Consider the following 20,451-nt stretch of genomic DNA (forward strand, 5'->3'; position numbering starts at 1 on the left):
TTTGTGCAACATTTTTAATGCATAATAAATATACTAAGCGGACAGAAAATGCGTTCTTGATGCATTTGTAAGAATGTTCAGAATAGTACTCGTAGCATAATTAGAAAGAATTCATACTGCAATTTAACCATAGGGACAAAAAAATGCGAAATAAATAAGAAATAATGTTTGGAATGCATTTTTAGCACAGCATTTTTTCGCTAAGGGAGCAAACAAAACTTCTAGCCTATACATCTGTTGTCAGGTCTCAAATTGAATATGCATCCATCAGCTGGCACCCTCATCACGCTTACTTAGCAAACTCTATTTTATCACTTCAGTGTAGAGCAGCTAGGTTTATTGCCCACAATTATACCCACGTAACAAGAGTAAGTAGCCTTAAACAAAGGTTTAGCACATTACCACTTCAAACTAGAAGATGAAATGCCCGCCTATATTCAATGCATAAACTATCACGGTTAATAAAACTTTCGAGAAACGTTTTTTTGCCCTGCTCTCCATATATCTTGTTGTTTAGATAGACTATATAAAATTAGCTCCCTATTTGCGCGTACAAATTTGCTTAGATATTCAGCGCTGCTACTTGCCATCTCTCATTGGAACAGTTTCCCTACAGATGCGCTTCCATACTTGACCACGCGTGCTTCCGCGAGGCTTTGAACGGACTAAAATGTTTAGTGGACTTGGTTGGTTGGTCGTTAATAATTTACGGAAGTTATTTTTTCACGCTTGATTTATAGGGCTTTATTCCCTGTTGTAGTTCAATCCCTGTTCGGTATTACGTGCGCATATAATGTAATTGTTAAGACTATAACACTGTTGAATGCCATATAACTCCTATGTAAATAACGTAGCTTCCTGAAAATTCTTTCTTTGGACTTGCATTTCTGCCGGAAAACCACTCTGTGTACTTTGTGAATCGCGATTTTTACTTACGTGCTTTTTATTAAACATTGTTTATTTTACTCCCTCGCTTTAAAATGCCCGGAAGGGCGCTTGGAGTTCATCAATAAATAAATTTCTTCCAGCTGTAGAACCCAGACGTGAGCCCGTTGCTTCAGAACTTCAGAACGCGGCGTCAAAACCGTACCATCTTAACTACTCGACCAAGTTTTTGCAACGCTTCGCTTGTGTTTGCGCTCTACAACTGCCCCACATAAATAACATGACCAAAAACACGCGGCATGTCGGCTCTTGGTGCATTAAATGTCTGCAATGGACCCCGTTTCATTTGGAAAACTGAGATTTATGCGCACTTGAAATACTTACTTTGGCAGAGGCCAAGTACTGGTAATGAGGCTGAAAACAAAAACATTAGACTATATTAAGCTTCTAGGTACTCCAGCGCGACTTCACAGCACGGTCATGTCTAAGCTCATAAATGATTTCGGTTTGCCGACGTCATTTGTGATTCGTGTTCATCATTCACCATAAAGAGGATTCCCATATCTCAATAAAGATCGGAGCACGTCACGCAGAGCAAACGCGGCACACAACGACACACTCCAGTCCAGTCCCTAATGAATGTATATTGGCGCAGCCAGTACGCAGAAATACATATTTGGATGAATTACAACCATGTTTAATGAAGAGATATGGAAGATTGCTTGCTCTGCAGTGGGTGTACTCTGGCTGATCACGATGAGGACAAATTCCCTTTTCGAATACCGGCTTGCAGGTTCCACACAGGGCAACTTTTGCAAACATCAGGTCAAATTTTCGAGAGTTGTTAGTCACAGTTTTAGACTCCACGTATTATATTTGCGGGCCATTGCTGTTCTTAAACAACTTACCTTGGATTTCATTCTCGGTGCCTGTGGCAGTAAATTATTACGCTTTTGACAGCTTGGTTTTTGGGGTGCATTACCCAGTCTGGCGCCAAACGTCGCCTTAAAATTTAATAACATTTTTGATACGTTCAATACTGCTCTTCCTGGTACATGCAATGAACTCTTAACTTTCGTTCTAGCTTATGTGTCTTATTGCGCGCTACCTGGCTTTTCAAACAAGATATATATGAGAACCGTTATTAAACTTTTTTTTTCGCGAAGAAACTTGCATGGAAACAAAATGAATATCTTCTCATGATGCTAGGTTATCTAGCCACATTCGAAACCCACTATCAAAAGCTTGTCACCTTGCTTTAATTGAAGAAATGTGTATGTAGCGAATTCCAGCCGCCGCGGAGGCTAAGTGGTCATGGCGCTTGGTTGCTGACCCGAAAGACGCGGGTTCTATCCCGGCTGCGCCGGTCGCATTTTTATGGCGGCGAAATGCTGGAAGCCCATGTACTGTGCGATGTCAGTGCACTTTAAAGAACCCCAGTTGGTCGAAGCTTCCGGAGCCTTTCACTACGGCGTCCCTCATAGCCTGAGTCGCTTTGGGTTACACCCTCAGAAACCACAAACAAAACCAAATTCCAAACAATGGGAATAGGGTCAGTTCGCGCAAATAATCTCACTTGAGTGAAAGCAAAACCCGAAGTCCTCAAACCTACTTGGAGACAAAGGAAAGGTTAATTGATTGCCCAATGAACGACTTCAAGTTTGTTTTGCAAAAGTTGTGAGAAAATTAAAAACGAGGTGTCGGTGAACGACAACTGGCACTTGAAGATTCGCACACTCTGTTCCTTCGCTGTCAGGGTGGAACCAGCGGAACACAGACGCAGAACAAGAAAAGGAGGTACACACACCACACCGCTGGACTTGCAACTGATTTATTTCGAAGAAAACCACCACATTTAAAGGATTCCCTGCGCAAGCGCACACTCTGGATGAAGGGAACAACTGTATTAAGATAAAAGAAAGTTATATTCTTTATCCGTGATAAAAACCGAGGGATCGCTGACACACTTTTCCTTGTTTTTCCTGATTAGAAACGCTTCAAGAATTTCACGCTCTCGTCTTGTTCTCCCCCGACCGATAATGCTCGTGCGGTGAAGCAAAGGAGAACATCCCTCGCATACCTTAACATGCAAGGCTAAATTGCTGCCAGTGCCTGAATTGAACGTTGTTCGGTGCTGCCTCAGACGTTCATTGATGCACCCTCCGGTTTGCCCGATGTAGGTTTTCCCACAGGACAATGGGATGCAATATACCACCCCTACTTTACACGAAGTGAACCTCGTCTGGTGCTTGGTTTTACAGGTCCCCTTTTTCTGCGGACCACCAGACATACGGGCGCACAAACCAGATAGTTTCCGGGGGGCAGAAAAAACCGCAGTGACACCGAATTTTTGTGCCACTTTTTTTAGACCATGCGATGTCTTGTGGCAGTAAGGAAGCACTTCAATCTTCTTCCTGTTCTCTTGCGATGGACTAGCAGACTTAGCCGACAGTTTCTTCATCTTATTCCCCAGTGATTCAGCCACTGCAAGCAAAACCGACGAGGGAAACCCAGAATCTGACAACCGCGCGACCTGCTCGGCCAGACTTTGCTGCATGACATGTGGGCAACTTTTCTTGAGAGCGTTCGAAAAACACAAATTTGCGATGCTGCGCTTCACCAGCTTCGAATGCGCCGATTCATATGGCAAAAGCGACTTTTTAGTCCTGGGCGAATATTTCCAACACACGTGCCCATCGGGTAAAAAAGTCAATTCTAAATCAAGGAACCTAATGGTCTTGTCAGATGGAATCTCTTTGGTAAAAGCCAAGTTGTTAGAGCATGCGCTAAAAACATTTAAAAGCTGGTCTGCCACAAGAGTGAGCTTGTCAGTTTCGTTTAATTTTAAAATGACTAGAAAATCGTCCACATATCTGAAAACCCTAATAACACGTGTGTCTTGAATGGAATCCTGTATAACAGAAGAAGGCTCGTGGCAAAAAGTGGTCTCCAACTACCTCAAGGTTTCCTTCGATGGTCTGGTGCCGACGGATCCCTTTAGGGTGAAGAGCTCACTGAACCTGGTGGAGTGCCTCTGTTCCGGTTTTCCCGGTGCCAATGCAGCCTTCTCTTTGGACATTGAGGACTTGTTTTACTCTGTTCCGCATGATGAACTCTTTTGTGCTGTACGCGAATTAATTGAAAAAACGGGGACAATTTCCTTCCAGAACAAGTGTGGCATATCTCTGGAATCTTTCCTTGAGCTGTTGAAGGTGTATTTAAATTCGACAATTGTTCAACATGATAGCAAGTACGTGGTGCAAAACCGAGGTATCTACATTGGCTCGTGTGTAGCGCCATTTCTGTGCGAAATTTTTTTAGCAAAATTTGACTCGATTCTACAGGATTCCATTCAAGACACACGTGTTATTAGGGTTTTCAGATATGTGGACGATTTTCTAGTCATTTTAAAATTAAACGAAACTGACAAGCTCACTCTTGTGGCAGACCAGCTTTTAAATGTTTTTAGCGCATGCTCTAACAACTTGGCTTTTACCAAAGAGATTCCATCTGACAAGACCATTAGGTTCCTTGATTTAGAATTGACTTTTTTACCCGATGGGCACGTGTGTTGGAAATATTCGCCCAGGACTAAAAAGTCGCTTTTGCCATATGAATCGGCGCATTCGAAGCTGGTGAAGCGCAGCATCGCGAATTTGTGTTTTTCGAACGCTCTCAAGAAAAGTTGCCCACATGTCATGCAGCAAAGTCTGGCCGAGCAGGTCGCGCGGTTGTCAGATTCTGGGTTTCCCTCGTCGGTTTTGCTTGCAGTGGCTGAATCACTGGGGAATAAGATGAAGAAACTGTCGGCTAAGTCTGCTAGTCCATCGCAAGAGAACAGGAAGAAGATTGAAGTGCTTCCTTACTGCCACAAGACATCGCATGGTCTAAAAAAAGTGGCACAAAAATTCGGTGTCACTGCGGTTTTTTCTGCCCCCCGGAAACTATCTGGTTTGTGCGCCCGTATGTCTGGTGGTCCGCAGAAAAAGGGGACCTGTAAAACCAAGCACCAGACGAGGTTCACTTCGTGTAAAGTAGGGGTGGTATATTGCATCCCATTGTCCTGTGGGAAAACCTACATCGGGCAAACCGGAGGGTGCATCAATGAACGTCTGAGGCAGCACCGAACAACGTTCAATTCAGGCACTGGCAGCAATTTAGCCTTGCATGTTAAGGTATGCGAGGGATGTTCTCCTTTGCTTCACCGCACGAGCATTATCGGTCGGGGGAGAACAAGACGAGAGCGTGAAATTCTTGAAGCGTTTCTAATCAGGAAAAACAAGGAAAAGTGTGTCAGCGATCCCTCGGTTTTTATCACGGATAAAGAATATAACTTTCTTTTATCTTAATACAGTTGTTCCCTTCATCCAGAGTGTGCGCTTGCGCAGGGAATCCTTTAAATGTGGTGGTTTTCTTCGAAATAAATCAGTTGCAAGTCCAGCGGTGTGGTGTGTGTACCTCCTGTTCTTGTCCTGCGTCTGTGTTCCGCTGGTTCCACCCTGACAACATTATGAACCAACTAGCCCAGCAATTTACGCTCCTGTTCCTTCGCCTGTACCGCAGCGGTGGCCAAGTGGTTGAGCATCCGCCTCGTATGCGGGAGGTGCGGGGTTCGATCCCCAGTGCCGCCGGGTACCCACCGGTGATACAATGGGTACAAGATTCCCCTGGTCTGGTGCTCGGCTTATTTAGGGTGAAATGCTTGGGAAATGGGTCCTTGATCCCACCTTGAGAAAATTCAAAATACCTTGTGTCATGGCGCTCTTTGGCCATAGATGCCCTTGCGCCATAAAAATCCATAATCATCATCATTCCTTCGCCTGTCACTGACGGTGGCCCTGCTGTGCTGACGCCCGCCAGTAAATTTGTTAAATGGAATACAAAAATTCCTCCAGCAGACTTCGCTGCAATAAATGGTTTTTGCATGCTCGGAACAACACCGCAGCATGCAAACGTTATGTCGGGATATCTTGATATTGCACCTTATGGAAGTCAGGGCCCAAAGCACTGGTCCTCATAAACGCTGCACAGACGTAATTAACCAAACTAGAGCGCCATGACAAATAAATACAGGGAAACACGGCCCGGACCATCGGCGCCATGGCCATTCCTAAAAGTCAAGAACATTCGTTTAAACTCGTATTTAACTAGACGGAGACGAGCACGGGCTCCATTTAGAGCTCCAAAAAAATTGGGCCTAACAGCATTTTTAATTTTCCTGTTCTTCAGTCTCCCTCGTTCACATCCTGAGCAAAACAATAGTTTCATTGCTCATACAACATCTCTCGCTGCTATGCTTTCTATATATATATATATATATAAGAAAATTGAAGAAACGTAACAGGATTTAATTCACGACGTCTCGGCTGGAGGACAAGCCTTTATATATATATATATATATATATATATATATATATATATATATATATATATATATATATATATATATATATATATCGAAGTATACGCTACGTTTAAGGAAACATTTTTACTTTACGTTTCGATCGGAGGACCGATCTTTTTCAAGAATGATCATACACATGCATGGGTGCGTGTTCTTTTAGCATGGGACTTGACACGCAAAAGGCTTAAAAAGAAGAGAAATAAGGAAATGTAAAGAAAAGAAAAAAAGAGGGCGGGAGACCGGAACACAACAGACACCTATGCCACATTAGGGAAGCAAAGGCGGCGTATCGTGTACCCGTGAACTCACTGCACGCACGCACGCACGCACGCACACACACACACACACACACACACACACACACACACACACACACACACACACACACACACACACACACACACACACACACACACACACACACACACACACACACACACACACACACACACACACACACACACACGCGCGCGCGCGCGCGCGCGTGGTGAAAGAGGGATGCCGGGCTGGGCGCGCGCACGCGGCTACTGCGCGAAGAAAAAAAAAGAGCGAGAGAGAGAAACAAAAGCAAAGAAAAAGAGAAAAGCAAAGAGGAAAAAACGTCTGGCCGCTTATGTGCGGCGCCGTGCGACTCCGAAAGACGGCCGAACGAGGGGGCACAGGTTGCGACTGCCCAATGTGGCTCCACATGGTGACACGCGAGCCGCTAAAACCAGATGAGCTTCCCATAGGAGGACCAGATGGAAAGGCTTGTTTACAGGAATGCAAAAAAAAAATAATGCACAGAGAAATTTCAAAATTCGAGACACTTTCGAGACACCTTCGCGAAAAAGGCCATGAGTTTGATAAAGTAATGATATTACAGAGTAGATTTAAAAACACCCGGAAGCGTGAACAACGCGAATCATACTTTATTTTCAAATTTAACACAGTGCAAAAGGGCATCAACGAAAACCATGGCACCCTATCGTCTCTTTCGTTGGCAGAAACCAAAGAAAATTTCAACCCTAATAGACAAAGTACCTCCACTGACTGAGTCGTCTGAATTCATACCCCTGTTGCATGTCACTTTCGGCTAGTTGTTTCCATCTGCCGCTCAACTCAATCTTTGGTCCCTTGACGCCCACATGTCCCCTTCACTTTCTTCTTTTTTTGTCATTATATATTTTTTCATATTGAAATTTCTCTGTGCATTATTTATTTTTTGCAGTCCTGTAAACAAGCCTTTCCATCTGGTCTTCCTATGGGAAGCTCATCTGGTTTTAGCGGCTCGCGTGTCGCCATGTGGAGCCACTTTGGGTCGTCGCAACCTGTGCCCCCTTGTTTGGCCGTTCGGCCTATCGGCAGCTGGATGGGACCACTGACTATAGTGCTCGATTGCGACCGTAGGGAGCAGGAACCTACTTTGACCTCGCGCCTAAGATGAAGGTCGTCAATTCTAGCAAGGAACCAGAGATGTACCGAGCCTTGCCGTTCACCAAGAAGCACTACTTTTCAGCGTTTCAACATGTTGGGCTGCTTTACCTGGTTTGTTGCAAAGTTTCTGAGTTCGCACAGGCACTCTTTTACCCTGCGTGACCAAAAAACTTGCAGCTTGTTCACCCGCTCTTGCCAAAGCCTACTGAGCTTGTCTGAAAAACAATTCCGTGTATATGACCAGGGTAAGGGTGGAAGCGCTGTCAGCCATCGGCAAGCCAAAACGGGCCGGCAGCAGGCGATGAAGCTTGTCAACATCATTAAATACGTATTTAAGGGCGCGAGAATTGATTATTGCCGCAATTTCAGTGAGAAGCGTGCTCAGTTCACTATGACTGAGTAGACGCCTTCTCAACATTTTTGAGATATATTTTCACGGAATGTACGAGTCTGTCATAGACTCCGCCCCACCAGGTAGCATTGGGGCAGATAAATTTCCATTGAACGTCATAAGCCGCGAAGTATGCGTGAACATGAAGATGTTGATTTATCTCCCACAGTTTTTTACCTTTTTAGCAGATCACACAAACGTTCGTGCGTTATCGCTGTCCATTGTCTGACAGTGCCCACGCCGAGAAACAAATCTTCGCACGGCATACAGGAAGTTCCTTGTTGTGATGTTTCCAACAAGTTCCAAATGTACAGCTCTTGTTAAGGCACATATAAATAATGTGATGTACACGCTCTCATGGTCGTCATGCTTGATGTACAGAGGTCTAGCAAAGTCAACTCCTGTCACAAGGAGAGGGACAGACCGGTTGCTGCGGTTTACCGGCAGTGGAGGCGTAATCTGTATAAACGGCTTGGCTTTCAGTCGCTGACAGATGAAACATCCTCGGTTCACCTTAACAAGCTGCCGCACATGGGGAATCTAGTACCGTTCACGCACTTGTGTTAAGATACCTCAAACGTCAGCGTGATAAACCTGCTCGTGTGCCTGTTGGACAATCGATCGGGGAGAGTCGCAGTAGGCCATCGCTGTCAAAATATAGGCCAAGCTTCCTCATTTACTTCCTGGGAAAAATGAGGGTTTCTTTATCAGGCAGTCTGCCTCGGCTTCAAAATGGGTCTGTAGCTTTTTGTGAACGATGTGATGTTCCGCTTTCTGAATTTCCGTTGCCGGAAGTGGTCTAGTCGCCTTTCACGGTTCTTTAAATTGTTAACGTAGTGAAAAATTCACGCTGTTGTCCTTAAAAGCCTATTAAGGGAGCTGAATCTCTCAATATCAATAGATGAGTTCGGCCAAAAGGCCGTATTCACATGTGAACTGATCGGCAGTTTCGGCTCAGGAATATGAAGCTGAATGTCGCTCTAACGAATCGAGGGGCGACCGGACATCTGTGGTCTGTAATCCATATCGGACCTGGCTACCATAAGCGTTACTAAAGTAGCTGTTTAGGAGTGATTCCTCTGGTAAGCAAGTCGGCTGGGTTCTCTTTACCCGGACAGAAACGCCAACAGAACTCTGAGAGATCACGAATCTCCAGAATTCAGTTCTGTACAAATGTCTTCCAGTTGTTCAGGTCTTTCATGATCGAGGAAAGAATGATTTGAGAGTTTGACCAAAATATGACGTCAGAAAAGCCGTAATTCCAGTTCTTCAAGATGAAGCTTTACATTGTTGCTGCTATTAACGCCGAAATTAGTCAAGTCTTGTCAGAGTGATTGGTTTAGCGGCGCAAATCTTCTCTTTGAAAGCAGCAGATTTGTCTTAGTCTTTCTGTTAGCTTCATGTATGCACACGTACGCTACAGCGCCATACGCCCATAGAATTGCGTATGCGAAAACATGAAGCTCCATGCTAACTTCCATGCCTGCCACCAGAAACGTAGGAACGCTGAAGTTGTGGCGAGCGGCTACTTCTCCGCTTCATTCACACCAGATCTTTCCCAATGGTTGCGGCATCATAACATCCCAGTCACGGTATGTCCTTGACTGGGATGGTATTATAACAAAACCGCCTTCTTTGTCAGCCTGCACAAGCTGCAGATAATTCGCTCTAAAACAACAAAAAGGCAATAGAAGCAGTCAAGAAGAACTTCAGGTCCGTGGAAGTGAAAACGAAGCAAATGAAGAAAGGTGCAGTGTCGTTTTGTGAGGAACTGCACCTGCATAAACTAGCTAGTGCCATCAGGAAGTGTGAAAAGAACTGCCTTTCAGTCTTTTTCTCGGCGAAAACTCACAAGCCGGAAATACCTTTCCGGACAATAGTAAGCGAAAAGGATACTTGGCAACGGCAAATCAGTCAATTTTTGCTCAAGCACCTGAAGACTCTGGAAATAGAAGACCCCTTTGGAACTAAGATCTCTGATGATGTGATAGCCTTCCTTCAGACTAATAGGAACATTAGGTCTGGTTTTTCCATTGATGTAGAAGATCTTTTCTACTCGGTTTCTCATCGACATCTCATTGCTGCAGTGCGTGATTGCATTGATAGGAATGGAGCCACGACTTTTCAAAACGCTTCTGGTTTGAATGTGGACAACTTCATGTCATTACTTGAGTTTTATCTGAAGGCCACTTTTATTGATTTCAATGACCAAACGTATCTACAAAGAAAGGACATTTGCATTGGCTCGTGTGTCGCCCCTGTACTCTGTAATATATTTTTATCTGAAATTGACCGCTCCTTGAGTGAAGCACTTGACACGGATTGTATAGTCCACGTTTTTAGATATGTAGACGATTACCTGGTCTTGTTGGCAGATAGCGAATTTAGTTTTGACGAAGCAGTAGCTGATGTTTTAGGTACGTTTGGTCGAAACAGCATGGGCCTCACCTTCACTCACGAACTGCCTAGCAGTAATAACCAATTAAAGTTTTTAGACCTCAACCTAACCTTTCACCCTTCACATGTTTGCTGGCGATACTGTCCACGCGCCAAGAAAGATTTGTTGCCATTTCATTCAAACCATTCTAAGACCGTTAAGAGGGCTATCGCTTCCCAGTGCCTTGCGTCCGCACTAAAGAAGTCCTGCCACCATGCCATGCACGCCAGCTTTGCATCTCAGGTGTCCAGGTTGCAGAATGCAGGCTTCCCGGCTCCCCTGGTTCTCTCCGTGACGCAGAACTTGCTGAAAAAGCTGAAGGGCAGCAATGAAAACAACAGACCTCAAGAAAAAAGGCTGGAAAGGCCGGAAGTTGTACCTTACGTACACCACACCTCTCATAACCTCAAGAAGGTGGCCAATAAGTACGGCGTCAACGTGGTATTTTCAGCGCCGCGAAAACTAGCCGGAATGTGCTCACGTATTGGGAGAAAGGAAATGCAAGAGTGCGCCATCAGACACCGAACGCCACTTGTTGGCTGCAAGAAAGGAGTGGTGTGCGAGTTCCCGCTTACATGCGGGAAGGTATACGTTGGACAGACCGGCCGGTGTCTTAATGAGCGCCTGCTTGAACACAAGAATTCATTGAATAAGAAAGGAGCCCATCTTCCAGACCACTGCCAAGCATGCTCGAAACAGAAACGTATAGTCTGCAAGCCCCGACTGCCTGAATGTAAAGTGCTACTGAAAAGCCGTGATAAGACCGAACGTGAGCTCGTGGAAGCCTTTTATATCAAAAAACGAGGCGACAATTGCATCAGTGATACCTCGGTTATTATCCGGCACAGTGAAATGATGTGTCTTGAGGCATATCTGTGAAAGGTAGATGTTTATCAAATTGAGATTAAGAGCATGGATAAGGTCAGAGGCTATATATACGCTCTTCCCTGAATAAACCCTGTTGAAAGTGTAGCGCTCGTCCTGTTCCCTTCCTTGTCCGTGTTGCCAGTTTGCGCTCTTATGTCTTTCACGAATATGCACCAACAAGCCCAGTTGCAAGTACTTCTTAGAAGAAGTCGCTAGGGGCCAGATGCAGTAACTCCTGAGGTTCTAACTTTCAAAGTCGGTAGGATCTCTGTACATCCGGTGATTTAGTTAGAAAGATAACAGGTGTTAATATAACGTTCTTAGAATCTGTGGGAGAATTCTCAGCAGTGCACATGGATGGTGCGTGCCCTCGCGAAGATTTACGTCATTTAATAAAACTTCGCAGTTCTAGGTAAGGTGCCCTTGCTTTAAACAGCGGAAGCAAGGGCCGTTGTGCTTCAGCTGTTCTGTTTTCTGTGATGCAGTCATCTGCTTCGAGTCGCAGTTGTCCGATAAATGCTTGTGCAATTGACAGAAAAAAACATCCTTTTAGCTGACTCACAGTGGTTGTATGGAGGGCTGATGCTGTCGTTGCCTTGCGATAGAATGCTGATTTTCGAGCCTCTGGCAATGTCACAGTGTTCCGACGACGCTGCACTCTGTGTTCCGCTGCTGCCTCCATACATTAGAGATGACGTTCGAAAGAAAACAGAAGAACTCGAAGATCCTGCTCCGCCTCTCTCAAACCCTCTGTGGAAGCGTATTGCGGCGAAGATGAAAGCAGGGGTGTCGATGGTTTGGGCTTGTGCAGTTCACAAGAACGCCGTACCATGTTAGAAGAAAGTGATCTGAATAAAATTTCACGCAGCATGAAGCAATACTTTGGTGAAATCATTCCTGGTGCCTTTAAACTGCGCATATGCAAATGCACTTCGTCACATAAATTGAGCAACGGACGAACTTCGGCTGATGAAAATATCACCCTCAAATCCAGCAGACCTTGCAGGTGATCTTGAACTATAGCCTGTTGATCGCCGAAACGCCTTTGAAGCAACGCGATGACATCCTGTTAATAGTGGGCAGTCGGCTTAAGGCCTGCGATCACTGACGCTGCTGTCCCAGCCAGGAGCGTGCTCAAGTAGTTAAACTGGTCTCTAGAGTTGAGTCCCGTGATATCATCTGCTGTACATCCGAACTGACTCCTAAATCTTGACCACCTCATTCGGTTTCCATCGAACTTTAAGAGGTCCAATTGGGGCAAGCGACAATTCACTTGGGACGTCCGCGGCTCGCCGATTGGTGCTCCGTCTAGGTAGAACTTTGGGTCCGGAGCCGCAGACGGAGTCTCGCTGTTGTTTTCACTACCTTGTCGCCGTACGTAGCAGCGTCTCTATACTCCATCCCTGCAATTCCTCGCAGCACTACCAGAGCTGCGAAGAGTGCACAGGAAACGTTCAGACGCCGCGGAATTTAGTGCCAGTATAACGTACGCATATAGGCATAAGGAATAGCCTGCTTTACAGTGCGCATGCGGCAAATGTGTCGCGAATTGGTAGCACGTCCCCGGCTTTCACAGGGGGAACGCTATCGCGTGCAGGTTCGAACAAGAGAACAGGAGAACACAGAAATCAAACAAAACAAAATAAGCCGTGCTTATAGTTTAAAGGAAAAGGGGCCAATAAGAAACAAACACGCCAACAAGAAAAACACACACTCAGCAAGCGTACAACACTACAGAATAAAAGGAAAAAGTTCACTAGGTACTGAGCGTCCCAGGTGAAGCGGGGATGCCTTGCATACAGGGCGAACGTGGGTCGATGTAGTGCGACGCGTCGCTGGCGATGCGTCGATGGAAGCGACGGAAAGGAGCCAGGTGGTATTAGGACCGGAGAGGAGCACAGGGAGACGCCGGTGGTCTCCAGTCAAGAGCCCGATGAGCTTGGCAACAGCAGGAAAAAACGTAGCCAGATCTCGTCGACGGCGTCACGAAACGCCAGAGGCTTAAAGCAGGCTATCCAAGAGTGCCATTAAGCAGCACGGATGCTCAGTCCATAGGCTGCCGCCTCCACACTTGCAGAGAACGCAGGAGGTTTTATTCGGTGATCCCAGGGAGGCCCAAGGCAGCAGGGACCAAACGTCCGAAGGCTGCCGCCTCCATGCTTTAATGACATAATCTCCGCTGCGCTGTCTTCCTTAACACCTCGGTTTTCTGACCCGCCAGCTTTCCGCTCCTCGTGCTCGCCGAGATCTTTGTCGCCGTCGCCTCGCACACACCCTTCGCACGCGCTCACGCGCAATGCTGGGCTGGCACGCGCAGCGCTCCGCTGTCCGACGCACCGCTGTCGACGCACAGCGTTTGAAAATCCAAGATGATTTGGTGTGCACCTCACAAAATGATATTTCATGTCGAGACCTAACGCGCGCTATTTCCAAATTTTTGCGTGCGTGACTCTTGCGTGCTCTAAAACTTCGTTTACAAAATGGCTGCGCCCTTCGAAGCACAACCTCTCGCCTCGAACTGAATTCGTCGTTGTTGCTGCCGTTTTCTGTACGTTCACTGGTCATAAGTTGGACACGTGGCTATCACTTCGTGTAATGCCGCCTATAATAAATCGTATGAACAATAAATTTGCTTTATTTTAATTAGAGTGACGATTCTGTTACTTTTAGCCCTAAAGGGGACCTTCGATTTGCTGACAAAAATTCTTTCCATTCAAACCCCCAGACGAGTCACGAGGCTGACCTTATCGTTATGTCTTCGTCTGCATGCGCTGAAATAAATGTGCGAATTGGACGCGTGGTTTAACGTCATGCAAAATGCTTGTATTTAGTGTACATATGCGTGCATACGGAGATGGTACGTATAAACGGCGTCGATTTATACTGTTTTCAAGCCATATATGTGTACTACGCGAGCAGACGACACGCAGATAATTATGCGCGCTAGAACACGTCTAACGCGCTCTCCCAATTGGCTAAGGGAGAGCGCCAATCTTCGCCCCTGTCGCAAGCTTGGCCAGTCTTCTTTACTAATGTCGCGCCTTATGTCGCCGTCGGTGGTCTCGGGTGAGATTCCCGGGTTTCGGCACCACGTGATGGACCTCAGGGTTGACCTGCTGTTGCGTGCACGCCTCAGAGGAGCGGAGCCGACACGGCCGCAACAGAAAAGAACGAAGGGTTTTTTTGTTCTTGTTTTATGGATACAAAGCGCCGCTGCGCGAGAGGCGCAGCTCCACGAGAACTTGAAAACGACGATGGCATCATTATCCGTCAATGAACAATTTCCAGCATTTTCCTTTTATTCGCCATCGACTTTTGACCAATTTTTTTCCTGCTATTTTCCGCCTGTGCTATCATGCGCCTAACTTCTGAAGGGTCGTGCATGTTTCAAAGAGCAATTTTTTTTGTCTTCCTCCTCAAAAACTCCGGACTTAGTGGTTGGCTTAAGACCGCCAGAATGGCAAACTTTCGGAATCCAATGCTGCGGGCTAGTTCCTCCGTGCTCACGGCAACAAATTTGTGGCATAGTGAATCCGCACATCTGGACCATTTTGAGGCTCAAGTTCTCAGGTGCGCAATAAGCCAGTTTGCAGATAATAATGTGAGTTGTGTGCGCCTGCCAGATATTTTTCCTCCTCCTCAAGTTAGCAGCCTTCATGTCTCTCATGGAGTGTTTTTTTGCGTCATCCGGTGAAATCAGTAATAAGGTGTTTGTCTGGGCTAGTCGGTACATGGTACTAACAGAAGGCACAGCGCACGAAGGATGGGACAAGTAGCGCTGTGTTTGTCTCTTTCTTGTCCCGTCCTTCGTGCGCTGTGCATTCTGTTAGTACCGGTGAACTCGGTAGCATTTTAAAAACAGTCAGCTTAGTGGCACATCGTCTGCGTGTTTCATGCTGAGAAATTTGATCACCATCCATATATCAATATTTTCGTGCGATGTTGAAATGTCTTTGCGATTTCGAAACAAAGAGGGGTTCCGTGACACTCCAGGTCTATGTGACAGGCCCTCGACCCTGGACACTTTATTCTAAGTTCTTCAACTAATGTGGCAATTTCAACTATTCTCGCAATTTGTGAAGAAAATTTTTATATTGCTGCAAAAGCTCACTTTTGATATTTCGATGAAAAATGGTCTTTTCGGCTTTCTGGAGGCCCGGATATGTAATTTAGGCAAAAAAAAATTGTGTTGATGCATTCTTGCTTCACCTGACCCTGCATGCGCCTTGCGGCGCACCGAACATAACAAATAGAAAATCAGTTGGTACCAATTAATAAAAAAAATTGTGTAATGTCTAAGCAGACAAAGCTACTTTACATAATATGACCAAATACTGTGAACTGTCTATATTAATTAGAAAAAGCAATTCCGCTACGAATATACTAAAGTTATTCAAGCACTCAAGCTACTCTAAACTGGTCTTATTTCAGGCGGATTAAAATATTTGTCGCAAAAGTGTGAACAGCGCACAACGCCTGTTTTGGGTCTTTATCCTTATGGTCGGGTGGAACTATTTACAAAGAACAGTGTGAAAATTAAAATGCTGTCATTAAGGAAAAAATTACATGGTATTATTAACCGTGCTGCTCTTACACACCGAAAGTTGTTTTATCGTAGCGAATTCTGGTGAACACTTCGTGTCTCTCACAAAAACGGTCTTGCAGAGCCGCCATGCCAGCAGCTGGTAAGGCTTCCTGAGATTTGAACATATTTAAAGTGTTTCATAGAAATATCGAGGGTCTGATAGAGCATGTCTTCTACAAATTTATCGCTCCCTTTTAAGCTTTCTTCAAGAATATGATAGTGTAATCTATGCCTGGAGCAAAACATTCATATTTAAAACGATTGGATCCAGTTCATAATCTACGTCTGCAACTATCGTGTGAAACATACAGAACGTTCCTAGTAGTGAGCCTACAAGTGCAAGCAAATGAGCGCTCTCTAGAAAATAGAAAAATAGCACTCACATGTGTTTATGTTCTTCGAGCTGGATAACAAAGAAAAAGCTCTTGTTATCCAATCGTCACAAATATTCTGTCTTGAATAATATCGACCAATGATCTCTGAGAAACAAAGCCATTGCCTTTGCGGTTTGAAGAGATATGCCACAAACTTCGTATTTTGAACATATTACATTAAATTCCACAAAGCCATGGCCCAGTGAAACCTATAGTAAAGCTTTCCGGCATTCTGGGACTTCACTCTTTCTGAATTCAACAAGAGGCGAGCCCCGTCTCAACATTTCGTAAAGGAGTACTTCACAGGAAATTCACGACATCTACGCCGAGTTCTACTCGGACGGTACAAAAACTACAGAATATTTTAGATTTACAGTAGAGGAGGAGAACTGGGAAAAATTGGACTTCCTCAGTGTGCATCAATAATTGCAGCGGAATGTAAAGCTGTGTTGGCATCTGTAGAGAAAGTAGGAAGCAAGAGCGGCGCATTGAGAACAGTATTATCGACATTAATTCCCTCTGTGTATTCGCAGCGCAACTCTACAGAAAAATTCATATTTATTGCCTGATGTATTACGCAATATGACTTGAAGAATAACGTAAGCACATAAGAGAAAATTATGTTGGGTTCTGAGCCACGTAGAATTTAGCGGAAACGAGAAAGCGGACATATGCGATGCACAAGGTTGCAACAAGCAAATGTAAAAAATAATTCCTACCAGTAAAGATTGCGGGTAGTTAGTACACAGAGACCAGAAGGATAAATTGTAGTCTGCACGAAATAATCAGGAAAATTGCAAGTTACACCTGATAAAACCCATTTTAGGAGAATAGAAATCGTGTACACACCAGAAACACTTTATTGAGCTGATATAAATGTCGTCCGCATATTGGACACACAAAACTCAAATACACCTTCATCCTGGCGGAACAGGAAAAGCCTGCATGTGAACTCTACGGCAAAATGGTCACCACAAAGCACATCTTATGCTCAAGCATTAAACACTACACTAGAGAGTACGGAAAAACCATTTCCACCATGGGCCGCGGTCCCGTTCCGAACCTCTAGCCGAGAATCACCCCCACGCGCACTTAAAGCGGCGGTTGTAAAAATACATCGCCTTCGAAATGACACTGTATAATTTGACGGTCTGTTTTAGGATAGACTGCGCTGTTCTTCAGGAAGAGACGACGTCATAGGTGTATTGTGAAATCAGAAAACTTCTTTTAATACATTTTCTTCCATCTAATCCTAGGGGTGCTAAGCCTAATTTTTACCTCCAGTTTTACATCAGTCGTCCCAGCCGGCGACAAAAGCGCCACTGTATCTTTTTTACTTCACAGATCAGTGTCGGTCTATATTCACTGCATAGGCACCCGCCACACATAGGACGCAAGGGAAAAAGTATGCATGATGAATATGGATTTTTATCGCGCAAGGGCATCTATGGCCAAAGAGCGCCATGACACAAGGTATTTTCGACTACTCAAGGTAGGGTCCACGACCAATTTTTCAAACGTTTCACCCAAGAAAAACCGAGCCCCGGGCCAGGGGAAAGCTTGTACCTATTGTATCACCGATGGGTGTCCGGCGGCACTGGGGATCGAAGCCTGCACCTGCCACATGCGAGGCGGATGCTCAACCAATTGGCCACCGCTGCGGTGAAGAAGTATGCAAAGAAAAGCTATGAAATTTGTTTGTGAAGTTCTCGTGTTTTCTTGTTGCTACGGTGCTGCCACTGCTAAGTGTTACCGAAACATGCATAAACTGACGACAATAAACCAGGTGAGAACAAAATTCCAGGGTAAGCGACATTTCGAGGGTGCAGCAGTTCATGTCATTCTTGGATGATTGTTCCAATGGGAAGCAAATTGCTGGCCAAAGTGTATAAAGCCTTCTTCGAGCGTTGTTAGGGGAGCAGGTTAAGATTGTATTTCAGTATCGAAATGGATGCATTCAAATACCTCTGGTGAGATAGTGTATCACATGCAATCTAATTCCGGAGACAGTAGCAGTGCTTGTCTTGCTATCATTAGGGTAATAGAACGAAGTCTTGACTGGTAACAAAAGGTGCAGAAGCCATTAAGGACGTTGTTGTTAAAAATGAATTACCAACAGCCGAAACCCACACCTCATTAATAAAACCCCTCGGAGGAATGAGTTTTGCATGCCAGAAAAATTTTATTCCACATCTGGCGAGTCCATTAAGTACGTTGAGTTTATGACATTGTGGATACGCGCTCCAGTAGCTTTTATCGAATTTTCCTGACCACGCCCCGTAGAAAAGATTTGAGCTTCCACAATACGTTCTGCGGGCGTATTTCAGTGCCATCTACACATTACCAGCTGACTTGGCACTGTGGAATTTTTTGGCACTTATTATTTCCGTATCGGGTTCAGTAATTTTAACCGTATATTGTACGTAGTTTAACTAGCTCCACAAGAACTGGAGGGGACGCTTCTGCGCGGCCTGAATAGTATGGCACCATATCGTTAATGGGTTTTCGCCCTTATATGCGGAACTGGTGATTGTCTACATTATATTCATAAATCCCTTGGAATTCTCATCACTCCAGGAGCAGTAGTGCGGCGGTTTAGCGTTGCGCCAGTGCCTTGCGATTGCAGGTGCTGCCACCTGCTGTTCTTGTGAGATATAGGTTGCTCTTCGCGAGCAACCTCTCACGACCAATCATTAACTTAACCACCACGTGCAACGGCGAGCTGCTTGCTTAGAACCTGGTGGGCAAGCTCTGATGACGTTGCAAGGTCACGGGACCTACGTGACACACCTGCTGCGTAGGTTGCGTCTCTTGGATTTTATATGAAATTTTCACCCATCCCATGGACAACGACGCCGACGCAGGCCTTTCTGCGGCAAGAGCTCCTTAACGATGTCACGTTAAAACTCAATCTGAAAACTGCCTATGTTGGCGTAGTTATATGGGCATTCTTCACACTTCTCTCAGTTCTTCGGGAGCCTGAAATAACAAAAAAAACTTACCATAGCCCAGAACCAATAGGCCAAAGGAAGAACTGCGCATCATGCTCTACTCTCTTGTACTGGCTTCCCTACGCATGTGAAGATGAGCGGAGATGCTTTGTTTATATAGGCAGTGGCGGGCATGAATAGTATAAAATATAAAAATAAAATTTTACTTCCAAGCTATTGCCTGTAGCACAGATGGCTTAGGAGGAATTACAAGTGTCATTGTTCGTATACAGAATAAGTAGTTATTTTCAGCGCGTACAATACCCAGGAGACTCATTTTTTCTTACTAATTTAACGGCTGGCTGTCTGAAATTTTTAAGCGCGTATTTCAAGGGTTGAAAAACTCTTGTTAGAGGAGCACTTTGAAGTTTTTCTCAAAATCAGTGAATAAAAACTCTGAGCCTATCTTCATTACAGAAATGAGGTGTCAATGATTAAGTGGGCAGCAGTGTTGACGAGCAGGTTGCATGCGCGCACGGCAGCAGTGCACCGCGGAAGGAGAACTACCTATGCCAGTGTAGATACAAACCCTCAGTTTATATATAATTTCGTTCATTGGAGCTATCGAGACACTGCTTCAGGGCAGGTGTTTATTATTTACTTACGCCCAGGCTCAGAACAACGAATGCTTTAAACATTAACTAAGATTGTAGAGCCCACCGAAATAGCGATTGTAGCTAAATTTTCCGCGCTGAACTTCCGTGGCTGCTGTTCTTGCGTTTGGCCTCATCAACCGAAACCATTAGATTGAGGTTTATGTTCGAGCGTGCTGCATTGAGCATAAACTTTAAATTTAACCAATTCGGAGTGTTTTTTTTCAGTAGGTATAACGCTTCATCCTTTGTAAGCGTAGCAAAGTGACGGTCAGAATTGACCAGCTAGGGAACATCTTGTGGTAGATGCTTGCGAAAATGTGAGGCAGAAATGGTTCTCAAGTCAGCAGAAGAACATCGATGCGTACACACCGACCAATATGGAAAGTTTCGCGCATGTGAGTGGTCGATTGACCATGCCAGGTGTGGAATGTTCTCAAATACCAACAAAAATTTATTAGTATACAGACGGGCGGGCATGGCATTCTGCGACCCTTAGCGATGACGCC

The 20,451-nt window shown here is 45.1% G+C and overlaps 1 protein-coding gene across 4 annotated transcripts in view; it reads right to left on the reverse strand.

Moving 5' to 3' along the window:
• The window catches only part of LOC144130229 (uncharacterized), a 75,110-nt gene extending 55,670 nt beyond the window's left edge, over positions 1 to 19,440 (reverse strand). For 2 of the 4 annotated variants that reach the window (XM_077664205.1, XM_077664202.1), the window contains exons 1-2: positions 19,362 to 19,440; positions 1,270 to 1,299 (exon numbers count right to left, since the gene is read on the reverse strand). In XM_077664205.1, coding sequence (XP_077520331.1) covers positions 1,270 to 1,299; positions 19,362 to 19,404 — 73 coding nt within the window. In that variant the 5' untranslated portion in view covers positions 19,405 to 19,440. Of the gene's footprint in view, positions 1 to 1,269; positions 1,300 to 19,361 lie in introns of those variants that run through there. The other 2 variants (XM_077664203.1, XM_077664204.1) reach the window with 2 other exon arrangements.
• Positions 19,441 to 20,451: the final 1,011 nt, after the last annotated feature.

The sequence above is a fragment of the Amblyomma americanum genome, chromosome 4 (genome assembly GCF_052857255.1).
Source record: "Amblyomma americanum isolate KBUSLIRL-KWMA chromosome 4, ASM5285725v1, whole genome shotgun sequence".
Taxonomy (NCBI): domain Eukaryota; kingdom Metazoa; phylum Arthropoda; class Arachnida; order Ixodida; family Ixodidae; genus Amblyomma; species Amblyomma americanum.